Source organism: Astyanax mexicanus, chromosome 7 (genome assembly GCF_023375975.1).
Source record: "Astyanax mexicanus isolate ESR-SI-001 chromosome 7, AstMex3_surface, whole genome shotgun sequence".
In the NCBI taxonomy this organism is placed as follows: Eukaryota; Metazoa; Chordata; class Actinopteri; order Characiformes; family Acestrorhamphidae; genus Astyanax; species Astyanax mexicanus.
This window is the reverse complement of record NC_064414.1, coordinates 39,068,765-39,085,092: the sequence shown is the minus strand read 5'-3', so window position 1 is coordinate 39,085,092 and position 16,328 is coordinate 39,068,765. Positions and strand designations below refer to the sequence as shown.

Below are 16,328 nucleotides of genomic sequence, written 5' to 3'. Positions count from 1 at the left end.
TGTGGTTCGAGCTGCCCTAATGAACAGCTACATGTCGGCAGAAGCTGCAGAATAGTAAAATAACAGAAGTGTGTGTACTGCCATAGAAAACTGATGAGCAAATACACGTTTGTTCAGTTCTGATCAAATTTCTATACAGAATTGCACTTCAACTGATAGAGCTTTTTTAACTTTAAACTTATCAGCAACTTCTCAGTTATAAGTTTGCTTCAATGAATCAGCAAATGCACACCACAAACTAGAAACTGAACTGGTAATTGGATTGTTTTTATTCATCCAATATTTGACGAGTAGTAAGTGGCATCAATATTAATTATGTTTTACAGTTACAGTTTTACATTATAGCTCCAGTACAATACTAAAGAAGCCATTTTCAAGTTTTCATTTTGAAGGACAAGTCAAATATACTTATTAGAACTAAGAAATTTGTGGTTTAGAACAGAAAAGCTTCCCACACCATCTTCAAACAAAGAAACCAGAAACCTTGTATAAGACAAATGTGATGTGATTTTTTTGTAATATCCAAGAGGTTCACTAACCAAACCACCGCTAAAGGCCCAGAGAACAGGATTGTGTTCACAAACAAAACCCAAAATATGCATGAGAGCAAAGCAGAAGAAGCGGAGTGTGTTCCACACCAAGAGAAACCCCACTAAAGCTCCACCAGCAGGACCTGCAGTAATGGACAGAGTGTGTGTGTGTGTGTGTACACATGTTTACAGTGCACACAGTCTTACCTGCACACTGACATCTGGGATCATATCGTCACCAAGGCGCTGCCCTCTCCGTTCCCCAGGCAACCGTAGGGGAGATGGAGGCAACATCGCAATAAGTTGAGCCTGTGGACAGACGCGCATGCACACAGAGAGAGAGAGAGAAAGAGAGACAGATTATTTACATTTGTGAAATTTAAGTTTAAGTAATTTAAGTTCATTTATATTTATAACATCATTTATACCATTTGTGAATTATGAAATATTTCTTTTATACCCAACCCACTCATTAGGACTGTCCCCATCACTAGTAAAAAAAACCAACACCAGGAGGAATAAGACTAGCACATACATCCTCCGACACACGTGAAGTCTTCCTCTGCCTTTTTTGAACTGCTGTTGATGTAGTATTGCCAAGTACCATTACAGCGCACTCGGAGGAAAGCGCAGTGACTCGGTTCCAATACATCAGCTCACAGAAGCCTTATGCTGATCAACATCACCCTTTGGAGTGATGTAGGAAGCGAGCGCCACCTACCCACCCAGAGAGAGCAAGGCCAATTGTGCTCTCTCAGGGCTCCAGTAGCCGATGGCAAGCTACATAAACAGGATTCAAACTGGTGATCTCCCAATCATAGTGGCAGCGCTTAGTTTATTTTTAAAGGAATGATCTCTGTTCAGTGTATATTTTATGACTCTAAAGCATTATATTTAAACATTTATGCAAAATGCTAATGTCTAAATGTACATCTTTTAATAGATTACATAGTCTGGGTTAATATTTAGATAAGCTCACCTAATGGCATTTTTAGTCTTTTAAAATTTAATTTACAATCTGATGCATTTAATTTAGCGTGTGAAAATGCACTTACTTAATTACATTACTGACCTACCCACGAACACAAATGCACTGTTGATAAAGTTTTAAAAGAATGTTTGAGTGATTAATAATGCAAGTGAAATCTTTGTAATATAGCTGAGAAGAATTCTAAAAGAGATGTGTATATGTGCCAAGACCTCCATCAGCTGGGCTTCCAGTATTGTCTGTTTGTTTTTCAATCTTTCATTCTCCTCCTGAAGACTCTCCATGACCCTCTGCTCCTCACTGCTGTCACATATCTACACAAATACAGATTACATCTTTAACAGGGTCACATATATATAAACAATCTTTACAGTGTTATTACAATATACATAATATACATACTTTCTGTTATACTGGGACAGTAAACTTCAGCAGTGGTAGAGTACCTTGTTGTGTAGCTGGGTGTGCAGTGCCTCCATCTCTCGTTTGAAAGCTGATCTCTCCTGCTCTGCTGCTTTAGCCAGACTCGCCTGGGTCTGCTGCTTCTGCTGTTTGATGCTCAACACCAACATCTCCAGCTGACGAGCCTGAGAAATACCATTAACAATGTAAAAACAACCTCAACAACAAGAACATCAACTTTGGCTTTGAGCATCAAGGTGGGCTCTCAGACCTTCTCTCGTGCAGAGTTGAGCTCTAGACGAGAATCGCTGATCTCACACTGGAGCCGCTGATTTTCTTCACGCAGTAAAGTAAGCTCCGCCTCCATTAGTCCAGAGAGCTCAGTCCATACACGCTTCCCCTGCTGCGAACCACCAGAGATCCCAGATATGGACATCTCCACTAGCCGACACTGTGGAGAACAAGAGCATACTCTTATAGATGACACTGACTTGCTTTGTTTTAAAGGTTAAATCATTTAACAGTGTACACTTTGTGAAATAAGCATTCGTAACTGATCATAGCTTTTGTAATACACTTAATTTAACAATATCTCTTATCTGCAACAAAGTACCCAATATAATAACTGTATACAAAAGTCATTTTACTATACTAAAAAAAGTATAAACTTCTATAATGACATTTGGGACCAAAAGCAGAGATCCAATGTTTTATGAGTAAAAGAAAATTACATGCATTTAATTTTTTATACATTATTTTATAATGATGTCCAATATTACATGTCCTCTCTATTGCCTTCTAAGTATCATGGTGGTGTGTCTACAATGAAATAACATTATCTCTACCTTCTCGTTCGAATTCTGCAGCTGTTTGTGCAGTGAGATCACTTCCTGTTTGAGAGCGTCTCGCTCCTGCAGCGTGATGCGCAGGTCAGATTTGAGTCGGGCATTTTGCTGGGTCAGCCCCTGCACTGTGGAGTCCACAGCCTGGACCTGAGGAGCCAAAGGAACAGCAATGTTTTTTTTTTTTTTTTTTAGCAGAGAATTCATCACTGCTACATGAAATATTGAAAATGTGTGTTTTTTTTAGTAGTACCTTCTCCTGTGCCTTTATCAGCTGTGTGCGAAGAGCCTGGTTGTGCTTGTCTGATGTCTGTCTCTCGTTCAAGAGCTGAGCAAACTGGGTTTCTAATGATCGATAGCGAGTCATCTACACAAACCAAGACAGGCATAGATCTTTAGCATCAAACACAAAGCTTTAGCATTTTTACTTTTAACAAAACCGAAGCATGGATTAAATATGGCTTAAAAAAAGAAGTTAACCTACCTTTTCCACACAGCGGTTGAGTTCTGCTTTCAGAAGCTCCTTCTCCTCTTCCAGCTTTTCTGTTCTGATAACAGGAGCCACAAAATCCTCAACATTCTCCAACTAGAGTCCACAAAAAGTTAACAAAATTAATAATAATTAACAGAAGACAAGTGTATCAAAATAATGTCCATTGAATAAAATTAGCAATAGCTTACAGTATTTTTTAATTAAAAGTTGTCCCACTGTGTCAAATAATTTTTATGCTTAATTCAAGGTACTCTACTCTAAACAAGAGACAGATCTCTGACTCCACATCATAATAAACATTGGTTTCATAGCAATCCAACATTTAATCCCCAAGGACTCACCTCTCTGCCCTCATTGGATGATCCATTGCCATGCGAATGGCGTATCATTTCCTCAAGAGTGTGCTGAAGGGTGTCAACACTGAGTGCATGTTTCACATTCTGCTGCGACAAAGCATCATTTTCCTCTTCCAGTTGCTGTCCACGACGACGCAGTTCTGAAATCTGCAAGTGTAAAACAGGACAGTCAATAGGTATGTACACTCTATGGACAACAGTATTAGGATGCCTGTTAAGTCGCCATTTCTACCAAAATCAATGGTACTGCTTGGTAATGGTAAGGCTTTCTACTAAATTTGAGCATTACTGTAAGGATTTGCTTGCATTCAGGGACAAGATCATTAGTGAGGTCCAGATTTAGGATGATCACCTCCCCACCTCATCCCTAAAAGCATTGAATAGAGCACAATCATTCCAGAAAGCACAGTTACTGTATTTTTCGCATTATAATGCTCACTTAAAATACTTTAATTTTCCCAAAAAAACGTCAGTGCACCTCATGAGCCTTATGTATGAATTGTACCAGTCAGGTTTGTGAGAAGCAGTAAAGCCACTCTGCTGAAGTACAGAGCTATAAAGGAGTTTCAGTGAAGCTCTCCAGCAGTATTAGCATTACCTGCTAAGCGGTAGCCATTCAGCTGTTCAGAGGTTGAGTATTATGGGCTTGTAGTCTGCTTTTAACCCCGGCTAGCACTGCTGGAGCAGTATTAGCATTACCCGCTAACCGTTTTAGCCATTTTGCTGTTCAGAGGTGAGTATACTGGACTGTAGTCTGCATGTTTACTATGCTAAAACAAGCTACGTGGGACGAGCCGCTAGCTAATATCGCCCTGGTTTACCAGAACACTCAGGGTTCCTTAGTGCAGCTCTGTCGGTCGGCAGTTAGGAGGCATTAGCGGCTTTACAGCTTTAGTGGAAATCTGTAAATCTAAGCTTACTATAAATTACAAGCCTGACTGAACTATTTACCAGTCACTTCCTCATAATCTCTAAAAAATAAAAATTACACACATGAAAACAGAACCACTTCTACTTCCACTTCCACACACTCACCTGTCTCTTTAATCCATCCACCACCTTCTGCGCAGAACTCCTCTCCTTTCTGAAGTGCTCAACTTGAAGTCTACAAAAGAGAATATTTTTTAATAATGGGTATAAAGCACGTTTTTTTTTAATATTCACAAATATTCATACTTAATGAGTACACAGCAAAATCCTTCATCCTTACAGCAGCTCATGCTGGTTCTCCCTCAGGTCCTCTTCCTTAAGTGCAGAGATCTTCTGCCTTAGAACGAGGTTTTCTTCTGCCAGTCGACCAGCTTCACTCCTACAAAGTGAACAAATCAATATTACTGCGATTATCACAGGACAGCTTCATGAATACATTTGGTAACATACTGGTCATAGTAAAGATATACAGATATTTACAGTATAATAGGCATGAGATCATGCTCAAGTGGGTTTTATTCACTGTGATGGTATTTCATGCAGAAGAGCATGAGAAACATGGTGCTTTGAAAAATCACATTTTCTTGTTCAAATGGAGTAGTGTTATTCTGCCCGATTATATTTTAGCGAGTGACAAGTTACTGCAATGCGTGTAATTAATAAAAACCCATGCAACTTGACCAAAAGATTTAGATCATGCACCACATGCGCTTGCAGTACTTACAGTGGGCTACAGCAAGTTATTGGAAGATTTCCAGAATTACTAGTATCAGTACATAACCACAAATCCATACAAACACTTTTGTACTACAGCAGCATTTCCGCAAACAGGCCTCTGAAATGCCAGGATGGTTTCATCCCTCACGTTTGGCTACATTCCTGCGCCAATTTCTTCCCAATATAGCTTAGCCAGCTAACTCCACCCAAAAAAAAGGGTAAGGACAAGAGCATGCCTCATCCATTCATATGAATTCAGCCACCACCACGCTTTGAACTGCAGCCATTACAGCATCACTAGGCAGCCAGCATGCTTTGAGGAAAGCTGTGGATGCCCAGCTCTGGTATATCAGCCAAAAGATGCTTGTGGTGGCCAGCAACACAAAGGGAGTGATCAGGGAAGAGAGCATGGCCAATTGTGCTGTCTCTGGCTCTGGCTGCTGATGCCAAAGCAGCGTGACCCAAGACTCAAATATCTATTCAGTCTTTTTATACTTTGTCAAATCTGTGGATCATCTGGCATCCCCCTGGGGACTAGATTTGGAAACGCTGTATTACATCACATTAAAAAAAGAACACAAATCTACTGGCCTATTCAAGATGCCATGCAAATTTAGCATCCAAAAAGGCCAGTTTTATTAAAAGGGATTATTATTATGGTGAGAGCGGTGCAGCACAGCAGAAGGAGGAGTGCTAGTAGTCCTACTACAAAACAAACTAGCAGCAGGTTTTGGTCAAAGTTTGGCCAGTCTAGCAGGTGTGTAAGTGAGGAGGCAAGATCTTCTACTTGGGCAGGCACTAGCAACGACAACATCCCACTTTACAATACCTATGTTCCTGCATTCTGTCATGTATCCTGAGGGACTTCTCCTGAAGGTTGGCAAGTGCATGGCGTAGCCTCGAGTTCTGCTTTTCAAACTCTGTGCAGCAGTCTTCTAGCTCCGACACCGCAGCAATCTTCGCCTCCAGTTGGGAGCCTAAGTCGAGAGAGGAGTCGTCTGAGGAGTCGGAAGATTCGGCATCCTGCTGCAGAGCCAGCATCATCTCGTCCTGCTTTTCCAGTTCCTGCACGGCCATGCTTAACTTGGCATTCTCCTCACGCACCCGAGCGATCTCTTCTAGCAAGCACGTCTGTTGCTCCTGAAACTCCTGAACAATGTTCATCCTGCTTTCCAGGTTCTGCACCCTTTTCTCCAGTTTCCTGTTGCGATCTACTAACTGCAAATTCTCGCAAACACACTCCTCATAGCTCTTTTGAAGATCAGTGAGCTCCAGCTCTTTGATCTCCAGTTCTTTAGCTTGGGCTGCCAAAGCGATTAACTCTACCCTGAGCTCATGGCTCTCCTGCAGCTTCCCTCTGTTTAGGTCCAGCAGCAGTTCCAGCTCATTGGTGTGCTGTTGTAGCAGGCTTAGCTGCTCTTGCAGAGAGAGATTCTGCTCTACAGCACTGCTGTACTGGTCCTGGAGAACCTCCAGAAGGCTGCTCTGGTCTTTGAACTGCACTGCTATTTCCTGCAACTCCAGGATCTCTCTGGCACAGATGCTTTGGTCCTCATGAGTTTCTTGCTGGTTGGTTTCTTTTACCATGGATTCATTCTCAAGAGCTACAGTCAGTTCTGGACATTCAAGATCATTGGGAATATCTGCCTGATCGATAGCTTTGGGATCCTGTATGGGCTCCTTGTGGCAAGAGGCTTCATCTTCAGCAGTGGTGGAATCATATTGGTCTGCAACCTCAACATTGTTTGGCTCGTTATCCATTGCCATAGAATCGCTAATAACCTCTGCACTCTCTTGTGCTTCATTTTCTTTACCTTGATCCTCCTCAGCTGTGTTCAACTGGGTTGAATCATCAGAATCCTTTTCAAGGTCTAGGGTACCAGTGATTTCAGAACACTCCTCAACTATCCTCAATACTTCTGCATTCTCCAACATGGGCTCCAAGTAGTCTTTATTCTGCCTTTCACTCAAGACATCTTCACTTAGCTCAGAAGAGATCACAAATGAAGATGGGGATACATTATCTTCATCTAGGCTTGCTGCAGCAATGGCAATATCACTGTCCAAAGGATTCTCTTCAGCCATCTTATCCACTTCTTCCTTTTCACTTGTGCAAGCCATCTCGACAGTCTCAATCAACCCTTCCTCAGGTAGAATCTCACCAATGCTAATGCTATTGACCTCAGGGATGTTCTCCGCATTGTCATCATTCGCAGAGTTATCCCCTACGTTCCTGTTCGTGACGCCACATTCAGCACCTGGCACCACTGTTCTATTGCAAATAACTGCATTACTGTCTTTGTCTACACCTTTTTCCTCCTCCACTTCATCTATGAGGTTGCTTGGAATCTCTACCTTGTCATCTTCAGATAAGGTGCAAAGTCTTGCAACCTCCATCTCAACACTTGGGAATTCTTCTACAGGTTCTCCAGCCTCAAAACCTTCCCCATCCTCAGCTGCGAGATTGGGAATGGTCAAGTCAACCATCTCCTCAGAAACATCTACAGATCTAATGCTATCCCAGGAGACCACACACTCATGATAATCATTATCCAAATTGCCAACAGAAAGTTTGTCTGTGCTCTCTGCTCTTCCCAAGGTATAAGTACCACCTGGCTCATAAAAGCCATCCTCCTCCTTTTCTACTTTCTCACTGCTATCTCTACAATCACTCTCATCACAGCTTAGAACCCGAGCACCACTTATTTTCAGCATCTCAGCATTAACAGTCTGTGCGTCTTCTCCTGCAAAGTCTCCTGCATTTTCCTTCTGCAAAGTTAACTCTCCCTCAAGATCCTCATCTTGTACAGATGGTGAATCCGCTCCTAGAACACTAAAGTCCTCTGATTGGTGATCTGCGGTCTCATCCTCACATGCATCTCTGACAGCAATGAAATTCTCTGCAGATGAAGCAAGAAACTCCATCCCTATGCCTAGCTCCTGAAACACTTGCCTGTCCACAGCCATTGCTCTGGTAGCTTCTGCAAGTTCTGCCTCCATCTCCTGAACTTTCAGTTCTAAGCTGTCCCTCTCGGTCAACAGTGCTACTCTCTGCTCCTCCTTCTCCAGTATTAATGACACGCTCTCTTTCAGTTTCTCTTCCAGCTCAGCTACAGTGCCCTGCAGCTCCAGTCGCTCATAGTGAAAGTCTTCCACCGCCTGGCGAAGGACCTTCTCCAACTCCTCCAACTTTCCCTTCAACTCCTCTCGCTCTGCAAGCAAATCACTTCGCTCCTGAATCTGTTTCTCAGCTAACGAATGTGTCTCAGTTTGCTGGGCCTCCAACTCCAACAGGTTGCACTGTAGCTCTGCCCTCTCCTGTGCAAAGTCCTCAGTAGCCTGTCTGAGCAGCTGCTCTAGTTCCTCAGCCCTGCATTCAGCATGACTTAGCAATGCATCCTTTGTCTCCAGGTTCTCCTGCAGCCGGTTGTGGAGCTCATTTAGCTGACGGCTGAGCTCGATCTCCTTCATTTGAGCGGAGCTAATAAAGTTCTCCAGTTGATTCTGCAGCTCTAGGTTCTTTTCCCTTAGAGCCTCCATCTCTGCAGCATGGCTGTTTTCCAGCGTCTCTCGTTCCTTTGCAAACTCCTGGACCATATTCTCTCTTTCTAGCTGTAGAGCTTCTCGTAGGAGTTTCCTTTGCTGCTCTGCTTCCTGAACTGCAGCTTCCAGCTCCTCTTCCCACTGTGCACGCTCTGCGGCGTGCCGCTGGGTGAGCACAGAAAGCTCGCTCTGGTAGTGCTGCTCCAGCTTTCGTACGTCTGTCTGAAAACGCTCAGACACCGCTTCTTGGTCACCAGAGAAACGTGCCTCTACTTCTTTGATTCTCTGGGAGAAGTGGGTCTCTAACTCCTTCCTGTACATGGCCAATCAGCAAAGTTAAACAATTCAAACACCTTCGCCTACATAAATAATAACATACGTGCCTAATTCTAAATGTTGATTAAAATTCTTTAGAAAAAAAGAACACTTCAGTTCATTATAAACTTTTATTGAGCTTTCTTTAAAAGGCCAAAAACTAAACATAACTATTGAATAATGAATTCCACAATTAATTGACTGTAGTTCTTGACAGTATGAGAGTTTATTGGTTTCTATGGTCCTTTTACTTAAATAGTGTGTAATATTGCGGTGTTCAGCGATATGACGTGCATTTATAGCTGGCGACAAAAGTGATAACAAAAGATAGACTTTATTTTTGTGCAGTAATTCCTTAAGAAAAAAAACTTAATTTTATAAAGGCCAAAATTTTTTTTTAATATTCTACATAATGACATAAGTTAAAGCCAAATCCAAGTCACGACTAAAAAACGTAATATACTACAAAACTTCCAGAATACCATAATTAATATTTTTGGTCATACAGCCTAACTGTTATAACTTCCTACAATGATTTAAAATCCTATACAATTTAACATTTGTACTTATATATATGAAATGTAACAAAATAACTTCAAAATATGAACACAATTATACAATAACAAGAACAATGGAAACTTTTTATGGAAGCATCTGTGCTTACCTCTCTTCTCCAATGTCTGTGCGAAGTTTCTCCAGCATGCAGCTGAGCCTCTCCCTCTCCTCACAGTGTTTGGCACTCAGCTCCTGCATGGCCTCCCTGTGCGCCTCCTCCATTCTGCTCTGCTCCTCCTCTAGCACTTCCTGCCACCTCCTTTCCTGCTTCTCTCTTTCAGTCTGCAGCTGCTCTCGCTGCTCTTCCAGTCTGGCTTGGAGCATTTCTTCATGCTGCAACTGTAGCAGAGCCATCTCCCTCTGTTGCTCCTCGAGCCTCCTGCCCTGCGCCTTCTCCTCATCGGCCCGCACTCGCTCAACTTCCTGTTGGACCTGCTGCTGCAGAAGGGTGTGTTCCTCCTCCCAGCGCTCAGCGAGCTCCCTTTCTCGGTCCTCTTGATCTTTCAGCAAACGCACCAGCTCCTCCTCCAGTACTGCTTGCAGTGCTGTTTTATTGCTTTCCTCAATCTGCAGCTTCTCCTTCTCCCAATCTTCCCATAGTCTTCTCTCCAACTCCACTCGCTCCTGCTCAGCCATTTGCTGCACCTCCTCTAGCCGGACCTTTAGCACCTCATTGTGGATCTCCTCAAGCTGCTGTTTCTCCTTGTCCCACTCCTCTGCAAGCCTCTTCTCTGCGTTTTCCTTTTCTAACAGCAGTCTGTCCCTCTCCTCCTGTATTCTGGCCTCTAGAGCATCCTTATGCTGCAGTTCTAACAGTCTGAGCTCCTCTGCATGAGCCCTATTCAGCTCCTCTCTCTCACTCACGCCACACTCCTCCAGATCCCTGAGCTGCTCCTCGAGCTGTAATGCACGGCTCTTTGTGTCCTGCGCCTCCTGGTTGAGGGAGTCCAGCTCCTGTTGATGGAGGGTACGCAAGTCAGCAAGTTCTTCGCTCTGACGAAGCTCCATGCTGAGCCGTTCTTGATCCAGCTGCTCCTGCAGACCCCGGGCTTTCTCCAGTGCTTCAGCTGCCTCTTCCTGCAAGGCCTGTATCTCTTGCTGGTGCTGTGTGGAGAGCAGACTCCTCTCGTTCTCTAGGGCAGTTTTCTGTTCCTCCAGTTCATGCTGGCACTCGTTCATCTGTAGGTGGATCAGAAGAGAGACAAACAAGGGTTGTCAACAATACAGCAAGACCTGCTGTTACCTTAATTTTCTTATAATGCTCCTGAGAACAGAGAGTGGGGGCAAATGAATGCCTTCACCCGTGATTCAACATCACTGGCAAACCAATACACTTAGAGGACAGTGCTGGATCCCCAGCTCTCATACATCAGCCAACAGATAGATGTGTCTACAAACATCACCATGGGAATGATAAGGGAAAAGAGAAACATCTACCCACTCAGAGAGCATGGCCAACTGTGCTCTCTCTTACTCCTGCTGCTGATGGAAAAGCATCAGTCTACTCAGTCAATTGTAGCTCACACTTCATTTTTTTCCCCCACTTACCGTGGTGTCTAGCTGTGCTCTGATGTTCTTCAACTCTCTGTTGTGCTCCTCCTTTAGCTGCTCAAGCATCATCTCAGTTTCCAGATTTATGTTAATGGCCTGTCCATCTTCTGAACCTAGGCCTACATACGGATAAAACATAGAAGGCATAGCAAAAGTTCGGATAAATGTTCAGACTTACATATTAACAAATAATACACTAGCATGCCAAATGTTATAGAATAAAAGTGAGAAAATTCATCATGAATACTCGCTTATGGCAAAGACATGACAATACATGAGTTCAACCAAGCCCTGAAAATGTATTGCATTGTGCAGGCACCTAATAGAAGGCCTTACCAGCCACAGTGGGCAGTGCAGTGGATGGTAATAACAGTGAACAGCAGTATTTGCCTGGAACGGTCCTTGCAAACAGACAAGCCACGCTGACAAATATCAAATCCACACGTAATGCAAGAGGCCATACATACAAATCCCGCAGATCAGTGTGGTGTTCAATGGAACAGGATTCCAACTCCTGTCCCATGACTTCTGACATGTCGGTGTATATTGAAAGTTAAAAAAAACAAAAGGAAAGAACACACACCTTGGTCAGACTCCCTGCCAGGACTTCTGCTATCCAACTCATCAGACAGAGAGGGCATGAGAGAGAGCTGCGGAGTCCGTCCCATAGCTCGGCAGTCCTCTAACTGTGCCTGTAACTCATCTATACGATCTTGTAGCTCCTAAAGCACACATAAAATAATGCTTTATGACACACTCACACACAAACAGAGACAAGAGTAAAACATGACTCCATTAAAAAGATTCTAACCCGGCACTGCTCCTCATAACTGCTGCGAAGCTGCCTCAGACGCTCCTCCTGCTGGTAAAATTCTGCATTGCTCAGATCCAAATCTCCAAACTACACACAAAAAAATCAGAGTCAAAATAGAGTTCTAGTACAACTGCAGCAACACAAATTTCACCTTTTTTTTTTTTTTTTTAGAAGATGCATCAACCAAACAAACCACACACACCTTCAGAAAGTGATTAAAGCTAACAGAATTAGTACCTTCTCTTTGAGCACACTGTCCAGGTTTTTCTGCAATTTAGTCAGCTGTGCATCTGCTTCAATCAGCCGCTCTGTGCTGTCCAGCAGCTCTGATTCCAAGCGGCCATTCTCCTGAACAAATGCAATTTTTTTATTTAAACACAATACAAACAAATATTGCACTGTGCAACAAATTAATGTGAGGTATAATCATTATTTAAAGTGGCAGTTTGTATTTTTTTGTTTCTAAACTCAAAGCAAAAGCATTTCTGAGTGGAGAAGTGACTAAATACTGTGTTTAATGATATTAGTGTGCTGGAACGACCATCCCTGCAAAGTCTAAACTGGGGTGTCGGGTTGCTTTTCGCGGAAGTTTGTCTGGCCACGTCACACGTCTTTATGTACTTATGTCACACTTATAGCCTCTATAAAGAGGATCCGGCTCAGTTTTCCTGAACGTGAGTGGCTGGTGGAGCAATGGAGACTTCAGAAGAGGAAACTCAGAGCTCAGCAGCTCATTTACTCGTAGTAAAAACAAAGCATGAAGTTGAAATTAAGTTCCTGACTGAGTGTGCTCGCTCTCTCTAAATTAACATAACCTGGAATTGGATTCATTTGCTCTGAAAGGAGGTAGAATCACACCCGCCTAGATTAAAATTATTTTTCTGCATGCTTGGTGCAATTACCCATTCTCACCAGAGAGGGGCCTAAATCTCAAAACTAGCTTTAAATTCATTATTTTCTTATAAATGTTTCATAAGAATTTGTATTATTTATACGAATATAAATGATTTATTACCTTAATAGTCAGAGTAAGGTGTTCTCTGAGAAAGGACTCATCATCTCTGATCCTCCTAATTTCCTGTTCCAGTTCTTCACTCTGCTGATTGGCTTGTAGTCTCACAAGCTCCACCTCTTTGCTCAGCTCCACCCTCAGAGTAGCCATTCTGTCCTTATATTCCTGCTCTAATTTCCTGCAGACACACACACATTGAGCATTAGTTTAAACTGTTTTCTTATGCGAAGAGAGACCATTTGAATCAAAAGAGAAATACTTAGTGATCACAGTTAACAGAAAAAGTTCATGGCAGGGTTTGTGTAAGAGACTCACCGCAGGTTCAGATCATTAATGCGTTCAATGGCAGAGTGATGTTCATCCACATCAGAGGCCAACTGAGATTTGAGCTTTTCTGCTTTCTCCAGATCAGAGCGGATTTTCTCCTTTTCCCTGAGCTCCAGGTCCACACGCTCACTGTCTCAAACAGAAAATAATATATATACATCTATTAAAAAATACTTAAATATTGTAGGACACAAAGTATAGCAATATAAAATGTTAAACACAACTTCCAGCAAAACAACTAAACAGATTATTGGTCTTTGAAACTGTCAGAATTATTGGAAGAATAGGTCAAGCGTCTAACTGACTAAACACCTTTAAATATAATGCAAAAAGCCATGATTTTTGTCTTCAACGTGCAGTAACAAAAACAGCATGTTTAATCCCAAAAGATGCATAAAATAGAACGTAATAATAAATTATGCCCTTTTGTAAATCACTTCAACATCACAAATCTAAAGTTTAAGACATCTAAAGGACACAATTTAAGCTGTATATCCAATATATAAACATGCTGTATTAAAGTTTTAAAAGCCCTCGCAAATGTGTGTAACTGGGGACTTAGAATAAGCCTTTTTCAGCAGCGCTAACAAGGCCATGTCTGCAGCCTTCACCTTGAGACATGTAAAACCATGCACACAGTCCGGCAGACTTACAGCAGGTGTCTGATCTCCGCCTTAAAGCTCACCAGTGCCGCCTGGTGGATGGAGTTCTTGGTGATCAACAGCTCATTCTCCAGAGCTGCTGTCAGCTCACTCAGATTCACCTTTCCATCAAGGCTGAAATCCAGAGCCTGCACACAGTTTAAGACAGCTTTAATCAAATGCACAGAATTTAGTAAGAACTTAGTACTTCAGTATCTACACATCTCATTTCATTATTCAGTTTCGGAGATAGCCATCTATTGCTGTTATTATGTATTTTTCCCTGTTAGATCAATGAAATGTATGTATTGTAAATAACAGCTCTGGAAAAAAATGAGAGACCATTTCAGTTTCTGAATCAGTTTCTCTGATTTTGCCATTTATAGGTTTATGTTTGAGTAAAATGAACATTGTTGTTTTATTCTATAAACTACGGACAACATTTATCCTGAATTCCAAATAAAAAAAATTGTCATTTAAAGCATTTATTTGCAGAAAATAAAAATGAAAATAACAAAAACAAAAAAGATTTCAAACCTCAAACAATGCAAAGTAAACAAGTTCATATTCATAAAGTTTTAGGAGCTCAGAAATTAATATTTGGTGGAATAACCCTGTTTTTTATTCACAGTTTTCATGCATCTTGGCAGGTTCTTCTCCACCAGTTTTACACACTGCTTTTGGATAGCTTTATGGCACTCCTGGTGCAAAAATTCAAGCAGTTCACAGTTTGGTTTGATGGCTTTTGATCATCCATCTTCCTCTTGATTATATTCCAGAGGTTTTCAATTTTGTAAAATCAAAGAAACTTTTAGATGGTCTCATTTTTTTCCCCAGAGCTGTATATATATATATATATATATATATATATATATATATATATATATATATATGTTAGAATTATATTTTATCATTCAAACTTAAAACAAAATCACTGTGATATGTTCAGCCCTAACTGTGCATAGAACACCTAAATAAGAGTTTGCACCTGTAGGATCTCTGTGCAGTTCTCCACTCCCTCTTCTAGCCAGGTGTCCAGCAGCTGATCTACAGCTGTGTGTCCTGTTCCATCATCTAATCCAGAGAACAGCCGCAGTCCTATTGTACCGCTCAACAAAGACGAGATCCTGCGGCCTGTCTCATCAAACGGCTGAAAAAGACATTCAACGAACAATCAATTAAAAAAGGTTGTTGTGAGATTATTATGAAATTAAATAAACTATATGTGATCTTATACACACACATGCTCAGTGTGCAGGTGATGTGTTTAATGAGAGTATTACCTGCATAGAGTGGTGTCTCTTAAGTTGTCTGTAGGGTGTTGAGGCAGAGGGAGTAGGAGGTTTGTTTCTGTTAAGGACGCAGGAAACAAACTCCTGTACACTCATCATACACTCCTCATCCACAGACTGAAACGCATCTTCTCCAACCTAAAAAAATAAACACAAATGTGTAAACACAAATTAAACATACTTACATATTTGTAAAGAATAAACATACTTATAAGTGTGAAAAAAATGTATTACCTCCATGCCAAGATGCTGGCACAGTGTGTGCAGTTGTTGTGGAGTAGCCATGCCATTCAGCGGCAGAGAGAGCTGCTGGCAAGCACTGTGCAATCTCTCCTCCAGGTCACTGAGGGGCGCCATGCTGCCACGCGGTGTACTGGGTTCATCAGGATTCCACAGATGCAACTGACCTAAACATACAGAAATGTACAAGATGTTTTTTGAAGAAAATATAGGAAGAAGAGTATAGAAATATTCAGTTCAGAAGTACAGAGCACTTTGAATACAGTATTTTAACTCACCCTCTGCTTCATACTCCTCTGGACTACTCAAGTCAGCGTTCCAGCGCTGAAAAACAAACACATAAGGAGATGTGCAACAACCATACGTAACACTAACACCCCTCAACAGTTGTGCAGTATAATACACTTTTACTAAAACAGTCATTTTAGAGGATGTTACACAAATTAGACTCAGCATTACACAGCAGTACGCAATTGGCACAATAGGCTATTCTCTGCATTACAACAAGCCAGAAAAGCATCAAAAAAAGCATTTTAGCTGTTTATGTACATATACTACACTATGCTGCTTTAAAGCAGCAATATGTGGGATGCAGTCACAACACCAAAATTCGAACTATAATTCGATACTTAAACTGGATTAATCACAGATCCTATCCTATGGTTTATGCTGATGTGTTGAGGGATTCTTTCCTTATTAACCTGATTAGACGAAACGGTGTGATTTTTGTATCAAACGCAGCGCCTAGTCCAGATTGGGTTAAAGTACAAAGTATTGAGA

General features: G+C 41.7%; 1 protein-coding gene across 3 annotated transcripts in view; it reads right to left on the bottom strand.

The window, feature by feature from the left end:
* The window catches only part of nin (ninein (GSK3B interacting protein)), a 35,289-nt gene that overhangs the window by 4,080 nt on the left and 14,881 nt on the right, over positions 1 to 16,328 (bottom strand). For all 3 annotated transcript variants that reach the window (XM_007248530.4, XM_007248529.4, XM_007248531.4), the window contains exons 5-27: positions 15,827 to 15,872; positions 15,543 to 15,715; positions 15,300 to 15,446; positions 15,005 to 15,166; positions 14,029 to 14,165; positions 13,364 to 13,504; positions 13,052 to 13,226; positions 12,274 to 12,384; positions 12,034 to 12,123; positions 11,806 to 11,944; positions 11,220 to 11,341; positions 9,781 to 10,850; positions 6,088 to 9,114; positions 4,822 to 4,920; positions 4,647 to 4,716; positions 3,597 to 3,758; positions 3,247 to 3,348; positions 3,016 to 3,129; positions 2,766 to 2,912; positions 2,192 to 2,371; positions 1,965 to 2,105; positions 1,731 to 1,832; positions 738 to 839 (exon numbers count right to left, since the gene is read on the bottom strand). In XM_007248530.4, coding sequence (XP_007248592.3) covers positions 738 to 839; positions 1,731 to 1,832; positions 1,965 to 2,105; positions 2,192 to 2,371; positions 2,766 to 2,912; positions 3,016 to 3,129; positions 3,247 to 3,348; positions 3,597 to 3,758; positions 4,647 to 4,716; positions 4,822 to 4,920; positions 6,088 to 9,114; positions 9,781 to 10,850; positions 11,220 to 11,341; positions 11,806 to 11,944; positions 12,034 to 12,123; positions 12,274 to 12,384; positions 13,052 to 13,226; positions 13,364 to 13,504; positions 14,029 to 14,165; positions 15,005 to 15,166; positions 15,300 to 15,446; positions 15,543 to 15,715; positions 15,827 to 15,872 — 6,759 coding nt within the window. The remainder of the gene's footprint in view (positions 1 to 737; positions 840 to 1,730; positions 1,833 to 1,964; positions 2,106 to 2,191; positions 2,372 to 2,765; positions 2,913 to 3,015; positions 3,130 to 3,246; positions 3,349 to 3,596; positions 3,759 to 4,646; positions 4,717 to 4,821; positions 4,921 to 6,087; positions 9,115 to 9,780; positions 10,851 to 11,219; positions 11,342 to 11,805; positions 11,945 to 12,033; positions 12,124 to 12,273; positions 12,385 to 13,051; positions 13,227 to 13,363; positions 13,505 to 14,028; positions 14,166 to 15,004; positions 15,167 to 15,299; positions 15,447 to 15,542; positions 15,716 to 15,826; positions 15,873 to 16,328) is intronic.